Source organism: Colias eurytheme, chromosome 9 (assembly GCF_061535395.1).
Source record: "Colias eurytheme isolate Ceu_HAF_F1 chromosome 9, ilColEury1 Martin Lab GWU primary, whole genome shotgun sequence".
Classification (NCBI taxonomy): Eukaryota; Metazoa; Arthropoda; class Insecta; order Lepidoptera; family Pieridae; genus Colias; species Colias eurytheme.
This window is the reverse complement of record NC_142988.1, coordinates 7,511,987-7,533,238: the sequence shown is the minus strand read 5'-3', so window position 1 is coordinate 7,533,238 and position 21,252 is coordinate 7,511,987. Positions and strand designations below refer to the sequence as shown.

The 21,252-nt window shown below is 31.8% G+C and overlaps 1 protein-coding gene across 1 annotated transcript; it reads left to right on the top strand.

Moving 5' to 3' along the window:
* Window positions 1-143: 143 nt before the first annotated feature.
* LOC149905917 (pre-rRNA 2'-O-ribose RNA methyltransferase FTSJ3) lies at window positions 144-5,976 on the top strand. Its single transcript, XM_090105462.1, has 10 exons — window positions 144-293; window positions 501-1,258; window positions 1,370-1,531; window positions 1,812-1,901; window positions 2,059-2,220; window positions 2,329-2,530; window positions 3,258-3,518; window positions 4,609-4,815; window positions 5,039-5,238; window positions 5,459-5,976. Exons 1-10 carry the CDS (start codon window positions 227-229, stop codon window positions 5,906-5,908), a joined length of 2,559 nt encoding a protein of 852 aa, XP_089961588.1. The 5' UTR covers window positions 144-226; the 3' UTR covers window positions 5,909-5,976.
* The last annotated feature ends 15,276 nt before the right edge of the window (window positions 5,977-21,252 follow it).

Below are 21,252 nucleotides of genomic sequence, written 5' to 3'. Positions count from 1 at the left end.
TTAATAAAATATGCTCATTACTTCCAATTCCCACATTATTATTTTATTAAAATATTACCTAAATATTAAGGTCATGAAAAAATGGTTATCTGTGAAAAGTACAGAAATTTATAAACGTCAAATGTAAAACGTCAAATGTCAAAAGTCAAAACATAACCTATTTGGAAAGTAGTGCTGTTCACGTTGTATGTTTTATTTTCAAATGACTACAGGATAATTTTTCAACATGGGGAAGAAAACTAAAGTTGGAAAACAGCGGAAAGATAAATATTACCAATTAGCTAAAGAAACAGGTGAGCTATTTTTATTTGTTACTCAATTACATTTCTTGATACAATTTAAAAATTTGCGACTTTATTATGTAAACGTTGGCACTTATTGTTTATTCGTGTTATTTTCTTTTATCCTTTATGGAAAGGATAAAGGTAATAACAAATATTAGTACGTTAACCAGTTATTAGTATAAATTTTTTAGTTATTCAATGCTTTACATGTTTCAGGTTATCGTTCACGTGCTGCGTTTAAGTTAATTCAATTAAACAGAAAATTTGGATTTCTTCAGAAATCGCGAGTATGTATCGATTTGTGTGCTGCTCCCGGTGGGTGGATGCAAGTGGCCCACCAGAACATGCCACTTTCAAGTATTGTCATAGGTATCGACTTGTTCCCAATTAAACAAATACCAGGCTGTATAAGTATCACAGAGGACATTACAACAGAAAAATGTAAAGCTGCTATTAAAAAGGAAATCAAAACTTGGAAAGCTGATGTAGTCTTGAATGACGGTGCTCCCAATGTTGGATTGAACTGGATACATGATGCATACCAACAAGCTTGTCTCACTTTAAGTGCTTTAAAATTGGCTACACATTTTTTAAAGCAAGGAGGATGGTTTGTTACAAAAGTTTTCAGATCTAAAGATTACCACGCTTTACTGTGGGTTTTAAAACAATTTTTCAAGAAAGTTCATGCAACAAAACCACAGGCTTCTCGTAATGAGTCGTCTGAAATATTTGTTGTCTGCCAAGGATATATTGCTCCTGATAGCATTGACCCTAAACTTCTTGATGCTAAATATGTCTTTGAGGAATTGGAGATGGTTAAAAAACACCAAAACAGTATTTTGCATCCAGAGAAGCAAAAGAAAGCTAAAGCTGAGGGTTACAAAGAAAATGATTATACTACGCACCACAAAATTAATATGTCTGATTTCATAAGTAAAGATGACCCCATTGACCTACTTCAAGAATGTTCAGAGGTAAATTGAGTTTTAAAAAAGTACTATTTAATTAATTGATAATATTTTTCAACATACACAAATATTTTATTCAAATGAAATTAAATTTTAATTACCTTTATCATTCTATAGATTGTTATTGACGATGAAGAAATAGAAAATCATCCAAGAACTACGATAGAAATCAAAGAATGTTGTAAAGATATTAAAGTGTTGGGCAGAAAAGATGTAAAAGCGTTGTTAAATTGGATTAAACACATGAAGGAATTGAAAAAGGTTCAGCCAGAGCAAGAGGTAAGTCTACTTATTTAATTAATTAAAATAAGTTATTTTAAATATGTATTCTGTCACACTGTAATGTGTGGTGTGATTATTGAATTCAATAACATAATTTATTATTACAGAAATAGTTCATGACCTATCCTTAATTTCTGAAAAAAAAAACAACACAATTTTCTTTTAAATAGCATTTTAATTATTAGAGCCAGTTTGATGATTACACAAAATATTATTAACATTGACTATAATGTGTCATTGGGGTAAATTATTAAGAAATATTTTTTATTTATTAAAGGAAAAATCAGAAGAAAAACAGGAAGATACTGAGAAAGAAGATGATGAAGATAAAGAAGATAATGTGGATGAAGAAATAGCAGAATTACAGGTATTCCATATGTTTATTAAGATTTGTTGAGTATTGTAGAAAAATATTCTCCACAAACAAATTAATAAATGTAAATTTTTCCTCATTTTTTGTTATAAAAATTTGTTATATACAATATGTAATAGTTTTCTTAAATGTTAAATGTATTAATTATTAGGGTGAAGAAAAACGTCAATTAAAACGCAAAAGAAAACAATTAAACAAGCAGAGACAAAAATTAGCAGAAAAAATGAATCTGAAAATGGTTTTGAAAGGCGATGATGGACCAATTATGGAAAGCCATGATATGTTTAGTCTGAAGGATATCAAAGACGCTAAGGTTGGTACTAATTTTTTATAAAATACCTATTTTAAATATTTTTTGTGGTTCTTTTTTTATAGGAAATATTCAACATTAGTCATATACCTACTTAATAATGATTTTCAGCAATTAAACATGGTGATTGACCAACCGCCAGATTTAGTAGCAGAACAGAGTGATTCTGACGATGAAATGAAGGTTAAGCCGAAATTTACTAAATATGATGTAGATTCAACTAAACTTGATTCTTCAGGCTTGTATTACAAAGACTCTGACAGTGAACTTGAACTGGAAACAGATTCAGAAGATGAAGATAAGGAATCGCTAGGTAAAATTCTTTTATCTATTACATATAATAAATCTGTAGAAGTACAGAGAAGTGTGTGTCAATTCTGTACATTGAAAATATTGAAAAAATAAATAGCAGGGGGTGTTACTGGATCGATACCAAACCCAAATATGTGATTAAAAAAATTTTTGTCTGTCTGTCTGTCTGTCTGTCTGTCTGTCTGTCTGTATGTGAAGGCATCACGTAAAAACTAACAGTTCGATTTCGATGAAACTTGGTATAATTATACCTTATTATCCTGGGCATAAAATAGGATACTTTTTATCCCGGAAAAATACGTAAGTAGAAATAAATAAATCTTAATTTTTCCGCGCGGACGGAGTCGCGGGCGGAAGCTAGTTTTACAATAATATGGTTACAATAGTATAGATCTTTTATAGCAGTCAAATTTTTATTAGTAAACTGCTCACAAAGACATTGAAACTTGATAAATGTTATTTAATTGTATTTATATTATACTAGATTTCCGCCCGCGGCTTCGCCCGCGTTTTCAAAGGAAAACCCGAATAGTTCCCGTTCCCGTGGGATTTCCGGGATAAAACCTATCCTATGTGTTAATCCAAGTTACCCTCTATGTGCTAAATTTCATTGTAATCGGTTCAGTAGTTTTTACGTGAAAGAGTAACAAACATCCATACATCCATACATCCATACTTACAAACTTTCGCCTTAATAATAGTATTAAGATATATCTTTTCTTTCACAGGTTTCTCAGACTCAGATGATGATACTAAAAAGATTGATAAAATCACGAAAATGAATACTCTACGAAACAGCCAGCTCAAAACGGTACCAGCGAGTGCCAAGAAGAATCCGCTGTTGACAGACTTAGATGACACAGACCCAGTATCTAGGAGATCTATGAAAGCAGAGTTATGGTTCCAAAAGGACAGTTTCAAAGACATTGACGATGAAGATGATGAAGGTGTCGATTTGGATAAATTAGCTGCGACATACAAGAAGAAAGGTATTTATGTTCATTTGTTTTGTTACAAAAAAGTCATGGGCAATTATTGTTGACATATAATTTCAGTAGCAGAAATAATAATGTATTATGCGAAATATTTGGGATAATATTATCCCAAATATTTCTTTCTTTCTTTCATATTATGTATTTAATCACTACATAGTATAAAACAAAGTCGCTTTCCCTGTCCCAATTTCCCTTTGTATGCTTAAATCTTGAAAACTACGCAACGGATTTTGATGCGGTTTTTTTTAATAGATAGAGTTTAAGTATATAATTTATTAGGTTTAAGTCAAAGCGGGCGAAGCCGCGGGCAGTAAGCTAGTTATCACTACATAGTATAAAACAAAGTCGCTTTCCCTGTCCCTATGTCCCTATGTCCCTATGTCCCTTTGTACGCTTAAATCTTTGAAACTACGCAACGGATTTTGATGCGGTTTTTTTTAATAGATAGAGTGATTCAAGAGGAAGGTTTATATGTATAATAACATCCATTAAATAGTGGAGAAGTACTGTTATTTTTGAGATTTCTAATGTGATGTCGTAAAAAATTACATTTTCTCCGCTTACATTGCAAACGCAGGCTAAACCCTACGAGTTTTATCAAAATAATGTACTAAGTATTATACACATTGAAAAGATCTACAGAAAAGTCCGCGATGGTATATGTCTATCTCTTATGGATAACCCACAATAACTTTTTTTTGTCATTTACTTTTTACGACAAATAATGGCAAATTTTCGATGCGATTTTAACCAATACAGCATTAATCCTTAACAAATTAAATACCTTGAATACATTGTTCATTTAATATAGATCTATATGGCCCTTTACACCGTATGATTTAAGTGAATATTTTCGAAGATGTTACAGATTTAAAAATTGCGGGACGTAGCGTTTGCGGCGGTACCGGCCGGCCGCCCGGCTATCTATTTTATACCCGTGCGAAGCCGGAGCGGGTCGCTATGTTTTTATATATGTACAACGTTCACAGTTTTTCTGTAGTGTATTTTTAGTATCAGCATTGCACCCGTGCGAAGCCGGGGCGGGTCGCTAGTTATATAATAATCAAATGTAATTATGTTCTAGGCAAAAAGGTTGCAGAGAATGCAGTTATTCTATCAGATCAGAAAAATGGCGTGAAACGGAAGAAAATGGAATCGGAAAGTTCAGATGATTCTGATGATTCTGGGGATAGTGATTATGATGTTGAAGAAAATGTGGCTCCCGATACACAAAAGACGGGAGCAAAGAGCACTCAAAAAGATGGTTTTGAAGTTGTGTCACAAGACCCAGGTAGACTTTATTTTCTTAAACATAATATTATAACGTTGATTTATATTGATAAAACATATTTATTGTATTTTGTTAATATCTCCTGTTTAAATCTATTGACATAGGAAAATTAACTTATACATATTTTTTAAATTACATTTACTTACATTTTGCTAGTTACCAAGGTTTTTTAATATTTTATTGAAAGATCAAATAATCATTCATTGATGTTATTTTTTCACAGAATTGAAAAGATTAAAGAAATCAATAAAAATGGATGCCCAAACGTTAGCATTGGGAACAATGATAGCCACATCAAAGAAGTTCAAGCGCGATCTCATTGACGACGGATGGAATCGATACGCGTTCAATGACAAAAACCTGCCCGATTGGTTTGTGGAGGATGAAAGTAAACATATGCGCAAGGAGGTCGCTGTTCCAGAGGTTTGTATATTTATTTTAATAAAACCTTTATGGTTCATTCTTATTGAATTTTTTACTATAAGTAGTATTTTTTATCTGTAAAAATATTATTCAAAATAGATAAATAATAAAAGATATTCAATATAGAATTTTGATATTGTTTATGAGTGTGCAGTGTATGTACCCATTGTTTTTTCAATAAAAAAATGAATACTAATAATGCTCTTAATGTTTATTACAGAAATATACAGAAGAATATAAGAATAGGTTGCAAGACATAAATGCACGACCAATCAAGAAAGTGGTTGAGGCTAAAGCTAGAAAGAAGAAGCGCATGATCAAGAAGATGGAACGCGCAAAGAAGAAGGTTGAAGCTGTTATGGAGAACGCAGATATGTCTGAAAGAGAAAAGGCGCAACAAGTCAGACAACTGTACAAAAAAGCACAATCCGATGGTAAGAAGAAGATCACATATGTCGTGGCTAAGAAACACACCACAGCAAAACGTATGAAACGACCGAGCGGAGTAAAGGGACAATATAAGGTAGTAGACCCGCGTATGAAGAAAGACTTACGAGCGCAAAAAGCAAAGGAAAAAACGAAAGGACGGGGTAAAAAAGGAAAAACCATGAAACAAAATAAGGCTAGCAAACCTAGACCTAGCAAAAAGAAGGGAAAGAAAGCAAAATAAATGTGTTAAGTATTCTTAACAAATTTTTATGTACAATTTTTAACTTAATAAAAAGTCTAATTACTCAAGCCCTCATCCTATTTTTGAAACTTCCCTTTTATAATTCGGCATGATTTCATAGGGGAGGCCCGTTTCCCAGCAGTGGGAACGTATATGATGATGATAATTTCCTAAATAAACTGTAGCATGTAAAATACACTTGAATGGAGAGAAAGTAATTTAATATTTCGAGATACGCATATATGTGTATCAAATTCGATAAATTAATTAAAACAATTTTCTTCTTATAGCACATATTAAAACGTGTTTATTTTATTATATTGTAAATCTAGAATAAGTGCGACTACTTTCTATTTAAATATTGAAAATGTAACGTGAAGCGCTGCATAGGGTTTGCGTGATATTTCGAGTTATTTATACAAGTTCACGGTCAGAAATATTTAAGTCTATGTGCGTCACTCGGGGCCTAGTGGCTAGAGTTCAGGGACAGATACGCCATAAATGATATCATTCGTTGTTCGACCTTGATGTTATTCTGATTCGCCTAGTCTACGTCGTCTGTCTTTTAAAACGATATTGCCGTCTACAATACGTCGTTCTTTTTAATTTGAGTGATTAATATTCTTTCGGCGAAAGAACGTCTAAACATTGTTTTAATTTATTATTTAAATGTCAGTCGATGTACTCTTAAGAGAATCATAAAATAAATTTAACTAATATGAAATGGGAAAAATCTTCCCGAAAAATTTTGACATTTCCCTGATGGAGTTTAAATAAATTGCTAATATGTATCTTAAACAACATATATAAATATCATATTTATAAAAGTCACGATAAACATTGTGTCATCTTTAAAAATATTATGAAATAACAAGGGTATTCATATTACAAGGGTATTTCCAGATCGGCGTTTGGGGACAAAAAATAGTACCAAATTTTAAGTAATTTGGCCTTCACCTCTACTTAAATATTTTATGGTAACACAAAAATTAGAATAATGGTATTGGTGTGAGTGTATAGGAGGAGAGGGTGGCAGGTAGGCGGTTCGAAGCGAGCGGCGCTATATTGAGCGCGCGATCACGGCCAAGGCCGTTACGTCGTCATCCTCCCGAACTGGGCCGAGCCTTGTTAGATTATTTACTACGTTTTATATAACGAGAAACCTATTTATTTTATGTTGGAATATATTAAAGCTATTTGCTAGTATTATGAATTAAAAATTTTGGACGTTACAAAAAAGTTTAGCCTGTTCAAAGTTCACTAGGTAGGAATATTATTTTTTCTTTTAATTATCTAGTAAATTGTGTATACAGTGCTTATATATATAGTGCTTACTTACTTACACTATTATGTCTTGTGCTGTACGAGTCCACTGTGGTATATGTATCAAATAATTTAATTGTAATATGTGGGTATGAGGGATCTCCGCCTTTTAAAATATCCTTCATTTGAAATTATAATTAAACATCTTTAAATAATGTAATAAAGAATATGTATTATGAAATTCGTTCGTAGAGTCATAATTTTCGAATCGAAAATTTTGACTATACTTTACTCTATATTATAAAAGCTGAAGAGGTTTTGTTTGGTTAATCTCAGGAAGTACGGGTAAAATTAGAAAAAATATCTAGGAAGGCTTTAATCACGCTAAGACCAATAGGAGCGGAGAAATGTGGGTAAAAACGTGGGGCACATCTGTTTTTTTGTGATTACTTTTTGCTCTTGCTACTAGAGAAAAACGCAACAACTACTTAAAAATTACTTTATTATTGAATTAGATGTACATTAAATGTGTATACGCTAAAACCTGTACACTTTTAATATAGTAGGTACATTCATGTAGAGCTAACACAATGGATGTTTGTTATTGCTTCACCCACAAACACGTTGATTTAATTCGAACGACAGTGGCTAAATTGGTGGGTTGGCTGGTGTGACGTCCGCGGAGGCAGGCAGGTAGGAGCAGGGGGTCAGGGTGGCGCCGCGGTGACCTCGCCCTGGCAAGGTCGCGGGTGCCATTCCACTCTACCGCCGTTCCTCCCCCCCCAGTACTCTTCCATGCCGAACAGGTCCTTTTGCGGATATACCTATTGGTATACATACTTCTATCGCACGATCCAAGGATTTCTGCCTACCCTAACTTGGTTATATCGCCGTTTTATACACTTTACGTTAACATTTTAGGTCGCTATAAAAGACAATATAAATTGGCTCAATTTAATCCTCTATCAAGTTCAAGACAATAGTGATCAGGAATAAAATTTAACTGGAAAAATCATCTGAAGCTACTTAGGATTAGGTACATTTTTTGTACGTGTACGTGCTGTGTTGACTATATGAATTTGGTTATAAAATTCTAAGTAAAACGAGAAAACATTTACCTTAATAATATGTTGTGCTATGTTTAATTGTGTGTTTCAAGTGCGTCACGAGTTATAAAAAAATCCATTATTAGTATCCTTGTGTTATGCTATTTAAACGTATAGAAAAAACATATCATCGTAAGGGCGTTTGTCCACTACAAGGAATTTTACGGTCCGGCATTCCGATTTTTTACGGTCCGGTATGGCACGCCATTAATCTATATACTAGCTTGTGCACTATACGTAATTTTACTGTCCGACATTTTACTTTTCCCTATTCCGGATGGTTTTTTGTGTCTACGAGTCGCTGTAGGTATAATTGTTTTCGAATGCCCACTTGCTTGGATTTTACTGTTTTTACTGCATATGCCAATTGAAAGCAAGCTCTTGTTTTACTTTCTTTTAGTTGGCAATGAGATTTGTGAAGTCGGTATTGTTATTTTATATACATTGACCAAGCATTGACCTATAATTATTATCTAAGTAAGTGTTGGTAAGTTAAAGTTCAAGTGGGAATAGCTTTAGCTCCTCGTCACCGATTAAAATAAATAAGTGAAACACGCATTTTAAATCTCTTACGGAACTTTACTTTTTATTATAACGAAGTACATAATATAATATTTCACCTTCTATATTTTTTACTCGTTTCTTTTAAAATGCAAAAACAATCATTTATGATAGCATAATACCGCCAAACTTCCTTGAACTGTACCGCACTGATCCGAGTAAAGACGGACAGGTGCACAAGCAATTCATCGGTTTTTTCATGCCACACCGGACCGTAAAAAATCGGAATGCCGGACAGTAAAATTCCTTGTAGTGCACAAGCGCCCTTAGAAGTCAATTTATTTTTTTTTTTAGTTTTAGATCTTCAATTAATGTTGTATGTGTAAACGTGTGTGTGAAGGCTATGTCTTTTAACCCTAGAAAGATAATCATATTGAGTAGTACGGGAAAGATAGTCATGCGTCAAATTTACGCATTTTTTTTAGTTCGCTCTAAGTCGAGGTATATTATTTTTTTTCCATAAATTGTAAGTTTTTATATATTAACAGTTATATTAGAATAATTAATACTACACATAATTTATTTATTATTATTTTTACATATATAAAAAGACGAAAACATTAAACGTCTGCATTAAATCAAAAATTCTTGTAACACGTATTGTTTCTTATAAAAACTTACTTTTTACCACAATTATCAGACTTTTTTATATGTTATATAAATTTTGTAGATATAGTTATATGAAAAATTAGTGAGAAACAACTTTAGGACATATCAACGTATGCTCACAACATAATATAACTATGTTACATTTTTTGCACGACGCATTTGCCTTTCGTCCTATTTCAGACGGACAAAAGTATAGTAAATACGTTTTTTTACTGAAGGTCTCCTCAGTACTTTCTTACGATGTACCAGATACTTCATTTGGCAACAAATTGGAGATATTATCACGCAAATATCTTCTGAAAGCTGGTGATTCTAAACCCCCACGCATAAACAAAGAAGACAGTTCCATGCTTCTATATTTCACGTTTTTTTGACTCGAATGTTTTTGTACTTTGTTATTAACATTGTGGCTATAAATTTAATATGCAATATGCAGGCAATTTTTATGATTCCATAAAATAATGCCATTGGCCATCTCATTGTCTTCCTACTATAGGACATCAGGGAACACATTCGGTCTAATGCATCTACTCCGCCTTTTGCTTGAATGTAATATATCATGTTTGCTTTGTACCTCATCAGGAAAAGCTTCTTCTATATCACTTTACTCGTCATCTTCAATTTCGTGGTCCTCCTACCTAACTATCGGTATCTTCACAGGGACCCTCATATCTTTGTATAAGAGCGGCCAGTATACAATATTCTTCCAATTTTCTATCCCCAATTGTTTTCTATATTTGCTTCAATATGTATAAACATAAATTTATAATATAAGTTACAATATACAGTAATAATAAGCTAAAAATATTCAAACTACCATAGAATTCAAAATCTTAAAAGTCACGGTAAAGATAATCATGCGTAATTTTGACTCACGTAGTCGTTATATTTCAAAATTGGTTAGATTAACTTTATTGATATGTATACCATAGGATTTCTCTCAGTGAGTTATAAAATGTCCTAAACGCACAGTTGGATTCGCGACATTTAAAAAGATACAGCTATATTTCGAAAACGCATGAGTCATTTTGACGCAGACTATCTTTCTAGGGTTAAAGTAGGTATATGATTCGTGTGTTTTAGTATAGTAGCCAGTGGTAGGATATGATTAACTTATATTCAAAATACACGCTTAATTAATTACAATTTTATTTTTATTTTTAGTGCAAAATAATACATAATATTTATTTTTTATTCTTCTTATGTTAGTGTTAATCTGAACATTATACCTATGCTGAATATATTTGTACTGAAATAGATTAGCGGTCGTTCATTTGTATCTCTCTGCTCTCATACAAGATCCACGAGTATATCTATTGAATGACAAGGTTAAAGGTCAAGGGAGGATGGCAGGTGCCTCCCCGTTACCCTCAGTAAATTGTGTTTTCCTCTTTATATCTACGCTATATAGTCGCACTGCTAGCTCGACCCCAGTCCCTACTATAGAACCAATGCTGTGGATCGACTTTATTTTAATCTATTATTTCTAATCTACCTCTATCTACGTATATTTCTAAAACAGGAAGACAAGACAGTGTAATACTTTGCCAAGACTTTGTACGCTACTTAAGAGATACACTACATACATACATCGGTATTATTTATGGTTTTTTATCTAAATTAACAAATAGTAATAGGTTTTGCACTACGAGCGATAGTCTATCGACGACGACGAGGTTGTTGTATGCTGTATATATTATTTAGTACCTATACATGATGTTTATGTATCATAAATCATGTATAATTTATATGGTATGATATATGTATATAATATCGATAAAACACATAAACAATGTAAAGTATTGTAATTGTATAAATTTTATCTACTGACCTTCCAAAAACGACGGCAGGAACAGAATTTTCATTTAGGTAGAGATACTTATCGGTTGACGACCAAGAAGAAAATGAAACATTCCATAAGTATGAAGGCTTTTTATTAACATATCAATAGTAATTTTAATAAATTAGTTTTTTTCGCATGATTTCAGTTTACTAAAAATAATAAACATTGTGCATTTCATGCTTTTTTTCAAGAAACGAATCTATGGACGAAAACTATAAAAATTGTGTAACACTTAACAGTATTTTTGTGCAGGTTTTCAGCGGTAGATGGAGTATAAAGCGCTTGTTTTCCAGGACTACACTTTATGCTTTTAGAAAAAATAAGGTACCCATTTTAACTTTATATGTATATAAGAACATTTCATCGTGTTATTAAATTATATATATGTATTTCCCTTTTCTTTTTTTTAATGTAGAAAATTTTCACTTGCTTCGCGGATTTTAATAACCACATCGCATTCAAAAAAAGACTTGAGCGCTCGCGATATTCAACCAATATAAAAAAGGAGGAAGTTCCAGAGTTCCGCATAGTATTCTAGTATCTTTCGAAAAAGACCACCTTGGACATATCTGAAATAACGGTAAGGTTTATTCTCTCATTACGAATTATTATTTTTTATCATTAAAACCATTTTTGAATTTATTTTTTTATCATTATGATAATAGTTAAACATCTGCATCCTGCTACCTGCATTACAGAATAGGAGAACATAATATATAATTTTGTAGATTATACATTTTGCATATTGAAAATATTACAATTTAACATATTGAAAGCCATATCTATAAACCATGCATCAATAAGGTTGCTGGCGAATGAACAATTCTATTTCACAAAGCTTTCAGCTTACGGATTACTGTTTTTGTTAGCACACGTCACACTGTTTATCGAGCATTTCATCGACTTGCAGATTGATAGGTGCAATTTTATACACAAGATGTTGATGCTGGCCGCCCACGCGCAATAAAATTCGTATTTAAATGGTTAAGAAGCGGGTGATCGTCCACGTTCACGGCCAGCATCACGGAAACGGCGGCAAATAAAGCCGCAGATGTGGCGCGACGACAGTTAGCCACAGGTGAACAGCAATTAACCTCTCACTCAGCGGTCGTTATACCCGAAACGGATTCATAAAATAGGCCTGTAGATGTGACGGTGTTCTTGTTACGAATACCTTTCAGACATTTTACGGTCACGGTTCAACAATAAAATCTGTGACGAACTGTCGACGTGTGGCTGCATTTTCCTCTCCTCAGTATCATTATTCTTTCCAATACCTACATGAAGGAGGCAATATTTAATCAATTAATAGTCCATTGTTTCTTATTTCGATAAATTTTCAGTTGCAAGTAAACAAATACATTCTAAATGTTGCTTTACGCTTATTATGTATTTTGAATTTTCAAATGTAAATTAACCATGGTTATAAATAACAATATTATGATAATAATTAATAATCTACAATTCAAAACAATAAATAGGATGCCTTGTGCATATGTGCATAGATAATATCTACACATGCGTCATGCATAACTTTTAAGTTATTAAAATGATGTGTATAATGTGTTTACTTACCTATGTATGTACCAGCATTGTGTACACAATACACATGCCTCGGGTGTCATGACCGGCCATGACAGGCTTACTTCACCTTATTGAACTGGTTGCAATAGTAATTGAATATTTATTTCTGCAACTACGTGTAACCCTTGAATTAATTAGTTTTAAAATAAGTCTGATATCACAAAGTGTAAACTATCATTATTGACATGCATAATAAAAGTTTTGTGTTTAATTATTATTTAAGTTGGTGTTAAGTATTTTATACTATTCCTTTCCGACTGCTGGGCACACACACAGTTTTCTCAGTTTCCTTATGCGTGAATATATAATTCTTTTATTTTTCCAGAAAAATAAAGAGCAATAATAACAAAAACCGTGCAAGCCAGATGAGCGATAACGTAATAAACAAATAATAGCACACATATATAGAAATAACGACAACACTTAGAGTTCATAGCCAACAAATATGTAAATAGAGGTATTTGTAAACAACGCATACGTTAAAATGTGTCTCAATAAATAAATAACGTCCCAGCCGTCCGTTTGTATGTGGGCAAAACGCAGGCCGCGTGCGGTCGACGACCTAGGCCCTTGACTCGCGCGCGGTTCAGCGACACCGCCTGACACCATCTGCCTCGGCCACAAGCCGCGCGCCGCGCTCCGCACCGGCTTCATGTCCACCTTATGGATCAACATTTTTTACCCTATTATTATCGACTTTTCTCTTACATCGCGATGACATCATAGTTTATTGGATTTGTCGTCCGCAATTCTCTTTGGTGTTCCAGAAGGATGTAAACCATAATTATATAATGTTTTTATTTCGGAAAGACTTCGTATTTTAAAATAATTTGGAAAATCCAAAAGTGCACGCCTCATAATTTTTTTTTAATAAATATTTATTAATTATTATTTTTGTTTATTTAATAACAATTAAACCACATCGAATCAGACCCTGAAAAATGAAAGGGTTCTATTCCTGAGCATACTCAAGCGTAAGAGAAAAAAAAAAAAAAGACTCGATTAGTAAAGTATTTCGGTCGCTATCGTGTTAACAAGAAAAAGGATCCGCACATACAGACACACGGACGTCCAAGACAGAACTTTTTTAAACTGTTTTTTAACTAGTTTAAATAACAAAAATGACATCAAAAATATCATGAACGTTAAAAATAGTGTTTTTTCTTAATATGTGTGTGTATGTATTATCTTACAAGTGCAATGTATGATACATAAAGACATTTTAAGTTTGAAAAGTCAGATGTTTTGCGCGAAGTGACAGTAGTACCCACCTCAACGCTTCGCTTATGAGGCGTGCAATAGTTAACTACAAAGTTATTAATGGAATCGCAATTTAAGTAAATATTTAAATTAGCAGATACTTTAAACTTTAAAGAGTGCATATTAATAATTATTATATCAGTTTAATTTTGTACTGATCATCGTAAAATAAAACAAGCAGAAAAAAATGTGTGCGTGTACTAGTGTACACACGTAAGAAGTGAAACTTCTTTATGACCTTATTTTTCAAAAAATAATTTACTGTATGCAACTTTACAGAAATACGTCAATCACGCGTGGTAGGGATAAAAACAAGATGGCGCGTAACGGAAAAATGTTACACTAAATTTTTTTCCAACTCCGATAAAGAAGTTTCACTTCAAAAATTAAATGAAAATGGTTTAAAAAACATTGTTTAAAATAAAATTATACATTTATAATTTAATCATAAATTTGATTAAATTATAAGTGATGTATGTTTAAATTTTTAACGAACTTCAAACAGTTAAGAACAATTATTATTATTATTCAACAATAAGATTCCACAGTTTCAAACTTAAAATAAAAAATTGTAGCTTTTTGAAAGGTGAGATAAAAACAAAAAAATCGGTTAAGTGCCAGTCTGAAACTGAAACTAAGTGACTGATGATGAGATATTGTTTTAAAAACTTGAGCGGTATGAATTTGAGTAAGCGACAAAAATAAACTAAACAAGCTACCAATATTGGTTGATAATAAAATAAGATTGAGCGTACTGAAAGTGGGTTACGATTAATTAATTTGTGATATTACAATTCTAAACTGTGCGACCAAATTTCTAGGTGAGCGTGGAAACAGCTTGTTAGAATTAGAATACATTGATCATTTACCTTTAATAAATCAATTTTATGGCTTATAGATCGATTGATTGCCGCTCAGTTTAAATAAATCATATGCCAAATTATGAGAAAAATGAAGGATGTAGGATGTATTTGACACTCAAACAAATATTAGGTCGCTCAAAAATTATGTAGCTGCTTATTTTATGCATTTTAAGTATGTAACTCAGTTCTTTTGATTTTTATTCGCTCGCAGTCAGTCGCTCACTTAGTAATTCTATCACCTCAATTAATTATTTTTGTCACCTAAAACTTTTATTTACAGTCATTCGATTAAATACAATCCATATTATAAACGCGACAGTTTTAGAGTATGGATGAATCATGAATAACGTTTGTTACTCTTTCAAAAACATCTGAACGAATTTGTATGTAGCTTTACAGGAATATATTATAGGTTATACATAGCAATATCAAATGAATTATAGAAATAAATACTTGATTTTGCTCGTGGATTACCGCGCTTGAAAAGATTTATACAGATTACAGATACACACAATTTAGTGGTTTCTGTAAAACTAAATCCGTGTTGGTGACATTTTGTATAGAAAGTAAAATGTGACCTATGAAAAATAATATTTCATACTATAACACACGTTTCGTTCTTTTCAATTATTTTGAATTGGAATGCGGAAATATTTTCCTTTCAGGTACCTATAGCAAAACTACTCATTCCTTTTAAAATCAATCTTCTTTAGTCGCGTTGTGAGTAAAATTTCAATGTAGCGTCATGGCAATACCGTCGCGTCATGGAGTAAGGCGACGATTTTGATATCTTTAAATCTTGCCCAAGAAGTTTCACCTCTGACACGTGTGCTCGGCACACACGCTTTTTTTAACTGAATTCGAAAAAGTGGTTGTCCATAAAACACGTAACTAACTTTACATTTGTTAAAAGAATCAAAAATACCAAAATGAAACGAGGTACGAGGTTCGAAAATAAATAACAAAATTGTAAATACTCTACTTTTGTTTGATAAATAATACAATTTCAGTAATCAATGGATTGCTCATTTGATTGATATAAAATATATTATATTTTTTTATGTCTTTAATTGCATGTCCATTTATTTTGAAAAATATAATATGTGATGCGAGTTTGACACATACGAAAACATAGTTTAAATTAAAATAAAAGCTATCCAAAATTTAAATGAGAATTTTATCATACATCAGGAATTAATTTAAAATTACTCTCTATTTCAAATTGATGGGACCCATATTGTTGTTACTTTATCGATAACTACTGTAAGGTTGTGGAACTCGCTCCCATTAAACATCAGGAAAGCTCAATCTATAAGCTCTTTTAAATATCAAGTCAAACAGCATTATCTTCACAACGTTTAAGGTGGATGTTCCGACCGTCCCTCCATACATTTTTGATTACCTCTAAACACTTAACACAGACACTATTTCTTTAAAACTAATCATTTTATCACTTCTCTATAATGAAATGTGTGCGCGTTCGACCTTTTTAATCAATAATTTACAATATTTACTTAGAAAAACAACAGTAAAATACCGGAAAAATTTGACACTTCTACAGTAGTGTGCGTGACTTTTGCCAAGCGAAACACGACATAAAGCACGACATCTAGCGCATAGACTATATACTTATTACAGATCTAGCGCGTCAATGTCTAAACGAAAGGCGATGTTTAGACATTGACGCGCTAGATGTCGTGCATTCGCGTTCGTTATCTTATACATAATGAGCATAATTCTAATAAATCAAAGTTCTGTGTAAAAATTAAGTAATTTCATTTCCAATCGTTCAAAGAAAATAACAATAAAATAAAATAAAACTAATGACCTTAGAAACTATGTTTTTTTTTGTAAACAATTTATTACTCATTATTGTTCGTCCGTCGTAGGTCTGTAAACTGTATTGTACACTGAAGGTAAATGGTACTGTAGGTACTTTAGTTCGGCGTCGTCATCGGCTTGATATAAAATTACATTCTTGATTTCATTGACACGCGCTATGATTTGCGCGCGGAATTTCTTGTGTTGTGAATTTATTTTTGTATGCTATGCATTTTAATTGATTCAAATTGCAATGTTTCTCTAGTATGCATTTGAGACTATATTGTAAATTGTAATAATTGATCGTGGGTATAGTAATTAATTATTCTAATAACGCAATTAGTAATACATATATGTATTTTCGGTGGGATTCAAAACAAAAAATTGGTCCGTGATTTTTATGAAATTTCACCACATTCCAAATCACATCAATCATAGTTCATACACATGTATGACGAAAGTGATTAGTATTGTGGCTAACATTGACTCATCAGTTCATCACTGAAACCAGTGATAAATCAGTACCTATATCATATTGTGTTTGAATATTTTTAAACAATGATATAAGTATACAATTATTATAAATCGGTAAACTATCAAAGTAATCACAAACTTGCAAACATTGGTAAAATGTCCAGTAGTTTATGAGCCTATTCATTACAATCAAACAAACAAACAAAGTTTTCCTCTTTATAATATTAGTGTAGACAAACACTATGAATACGATCACGAATGCAAATTCGGGGATTTTCTAATTATTGCTAAATAATAATTGAATTCGTTTTGAAATACTCTATAATTTTTAGTGTATAAATAGACATTTATAATGTGGTGCTCATTTTTTTGTACTGCTAACGCTATTGTAGGTACCTATTTTCGTTGTTTTATTTCAAGTGAACACGGCCATACAATTTTGTCACGAGCCGCCTATGATTGTAGGTAGGTACTTTTGTTAGGCTCCTTCCGCCTTCGTCGTCCGCGTCGCGTCGGCTCGAAAGTTCTTGATTTCATTGTCACGCGCTATGATTTGCGCGCGGATTTTCTTGTGTTGTGAATTTATTTTTGTATTATTATTATTTTTTATTTTTTTTTTATTTTATTGATTCAAATAAAATATTTCACTAGTATGCATTTGAGACTATATTGTATTATGTATAATTTATCGTAGGTATAGTTATTCTTATAACGCAGTTATATTTTCGGTGGGACAATTTGACCCGTGATTTTTCTGAAATATCACCACTTTGCAAATCACATCAATCATACACACGTATGACGAAAGTATAGTGGCTAACATTGACTCATCAGTTCATCACTGAAACCAGTGATAAATCAGTATATCATATTTTATTGTGTTTGAATATTTTTTAAACAACGATATACCTATACAATATTATTATAAATCGGTAAACTACCAAAGTACCTACTTCCGAATTTTCAGACAGACAAACAAGTAGTTTGAACACGCAGTTTTCTTATACTAGTAGCAAAAATCAAAACCATAATATTATGTTTACCTACTATATTTTACTAAAAGTCGAGTGCGTCGAAATCGTAAATAATAGGTAATATAATGTTTTTCACCTTCCTGGTTATTTTCCCATAGTAAATAGTGTTTTAGGTTTGTTGTTGTAGGTAGGAATAATAATAATTATTCTTACTTGTTCGTTATGAAATGTATATTGAAATAATTTACTTTTACAAATCATTAGTGATATTAGTTTTGAGTGAAAATGCTTGGATCAGCATAATATTATATGGTACTTCAAATACATGTTTTGATAAAAAAACAATAGGGTCATAAAATAAAACTGCGTTTTATTGTAATCAATGTTGACAGTTTTAAATTCCAAAATTATTGATCAATAAAATAGTTTACACCAACATATATAACTTTTATTTTTATAACCATCGTTCATAATATAAACCGTAGCAGGTGGCGTTTTGAAGTTCTGTCTACTCATACAGAAAAATGGAAAACTTGCTTGCTTTACTTTGGCAACTCGAAGCGTGGTCGTCCGTCGTAGGTACTTTTGTTTTGTTACTCAGGAGGATAACCTCAGACTGTAGACACTGTAGTGATGTCAAGACAAATGTGCGAAAGACTGTAAATTCAGACGCTAATTTAGAAGACGGGCTACCCATTGGGGCTGTTGAAATTGTCTGGAGATCCTTTTGGAACTCATCCATTCTGTGGTTAAACACTTCAAACATCTGATCAATAGACTGTGTGATGGATTCCATATTAGTTTTAGTGCAGTGGCAGTGTAAATGTTGTTGTTGAGGTTATGTAAATTTAACACTTTAGTTAACTACCAAGATATAAAGAAATGAGGATAGGACACATTAACTATTGGTTGAGGTATTTATAAACTCATAATATACTTTTAAAAAAATCACGTTTTAATAAATTTCTAGAATTAAATTAGAACAGCTGATTCAAAATAGCCTAAAAAATCTTAATAATAATAATTACGCTTCACAGCAAGAAGAAATGTACCATAATTATGTACCCGCACAAAGTCGATATTGTGTTGCCTACCGTTCGACTCAATGGCTAGGGTTGTAACTACCTTTAATAATTATTACCAAACTAATAAACCGAGTGATGCGAAATAACCATAATTCTTTGAGAGTTTGATAAAATGATCAGGCAGGTATTTTCTTTAATCCTCTGAATTCTCGGTTACTAAATTGTATCGTTGAAATTATTCTTAATCGCGTAAATTTAATAAATAATCATATGGAAAACACTTTTCATTTGTTTTTTTACTTTCACGCCCAACTACTATACAATAATTACGTTGTTTCGGTATTTTGACGAGAAAACGCAGGAAACATCCGTTGTATCATTTTAGATAGATTGTATATTTTGTATCTGTAGAATTGAAATCAAAGCTATGTATATGTTGTCTCCATTCTTTTCTTATCGGATTGTTGATCCCAATGCGAATGCGTCACTAAAATTTTATAAAAGACAATTAAGAACATCAAAAATAAAGTGATACGTAAATATTTCACAGTGCAATATATTATGTAATTAATAATAATTATATATTTATGAAAAAATAATTACATCAGATTTAATAATCGCAATTGTTTTGAATGTATATATGAATAAATGATTACATCATAATAGTAATAATCACAATTGTTTTATTTCCCATTTGTTGCAACCCTAGCATATTTTCATGTAGCAGCAGAAGTACCTACACTGGCGGCGCGGCGGCATCGTGCGACATCAAAGGCATTGCCTTACTAGGTAAGTTTATAATGACTTTAATAATTATTTTTGACTTTACTCATTTCTTTTATTATATAATTTACGTTTTACTTTTACAGAATCCGATTCAATGGATTATGAAGACGAGTCACACAACGCCATACGATAGTGATGATGAATGAACATTTCAATAAATGCATGCGTGTTTTTTTATGTTGTTTTGTAATTGTTAATTGTTTCTTAAATAAAGAAATAAACTAAATATTTAAATGATGATTTGTTATTTGCAACACAATTTTATATTTGAGATTCTTTACAAATGTATATTTAGTTTTGTATCATCAAATTTATAAATTTTATTCCATAGTTTTCAAAATTAAATGTAAATGACCATAAAAACATTAAGGACGCGTTTACGAATCTGACAAAAATACGCAGTTTTTCGGTGCATTTTGCGGCGAAATAGTACAAAACCAAATTTAACTAATAATTACCATAAATAGATTACTCCTTAATCTTTAAAAGGTACTATATTTTAAGTCGAAAATTTTGGTTTATAATATTGAAAAAAATAATTTCCGTTGCCTCTTCACCCAAAATTGACAATATCGTGCTGAATAAACGAACATTTTTCTTGTATTTAATAAAACAAATTGATTTATTTAAAAATATTTTAAGTAAGTAGACATGTCTAACTCAAAAAGGTACTAGATAAAACTATCAAAATGTTACAAATAGGCTGAGAAAAAAATTAAAATCAAATCTTATTTTTTCACATATTTAGCTGTAACGCGTGATACTTATTGCATTGAAATAAGGGTTATTTTATTTGTCACTACCTTGAATTATTGCAACACAATTTGTAATGAAATATTTTAGTAATTTAGTCTGCGCTCAGCCGCCGTTGTGAGTAGACACTGTGACGATTGTAAGCAGCTCCTCGTTTACGAAAAGATCACTGTACGAATACAAAATATTTCACCTAATAAACTTGATCCTTCACGCATTTATTTTATTTATAGATTTTATACTTATGGGATTATAAATTTCATATTTAGTTTCTGACTTGATGGAGTGACCTGAACGTGTACTTCGAAGACTGCTACTGGAACTAATAAACGATTAGAGCTAGGTGTGCCGAGTTTGGGCTCGTTTTGTTAGTTATGTTGAGAGTTGAGACCTTACCTCCGGACTTGATGGAGTGACCTGAA

What these genes read in the sequence shown, in the direction of transcription:
- LOC149905917 (XM_090105462.1), top strand. Translation starts at nt 227, where the DNA reads ATGGGGAAGAAAACTAAAGTTGGAAAACAGCGGAAAGATAAATATTAC. An exon ending in TACTTCAAGAATGTTCAGAG is followed by an intron (nt 1,259 to 1,369) that starts GTAAATTGAGTT and finishes ATCATTCTATAG; the next exon opens with ATTGTTATTGACGATGAAGA. An exon ending in TGAAGATAAGGAATCGCTAG is followed by an intron (nt 2,531 to 3,257) that starts GTAAAATTCTTT and finishes TTTCTTTCACAG; the next exon opens with GTTTCTCAGACTCAGATGAT.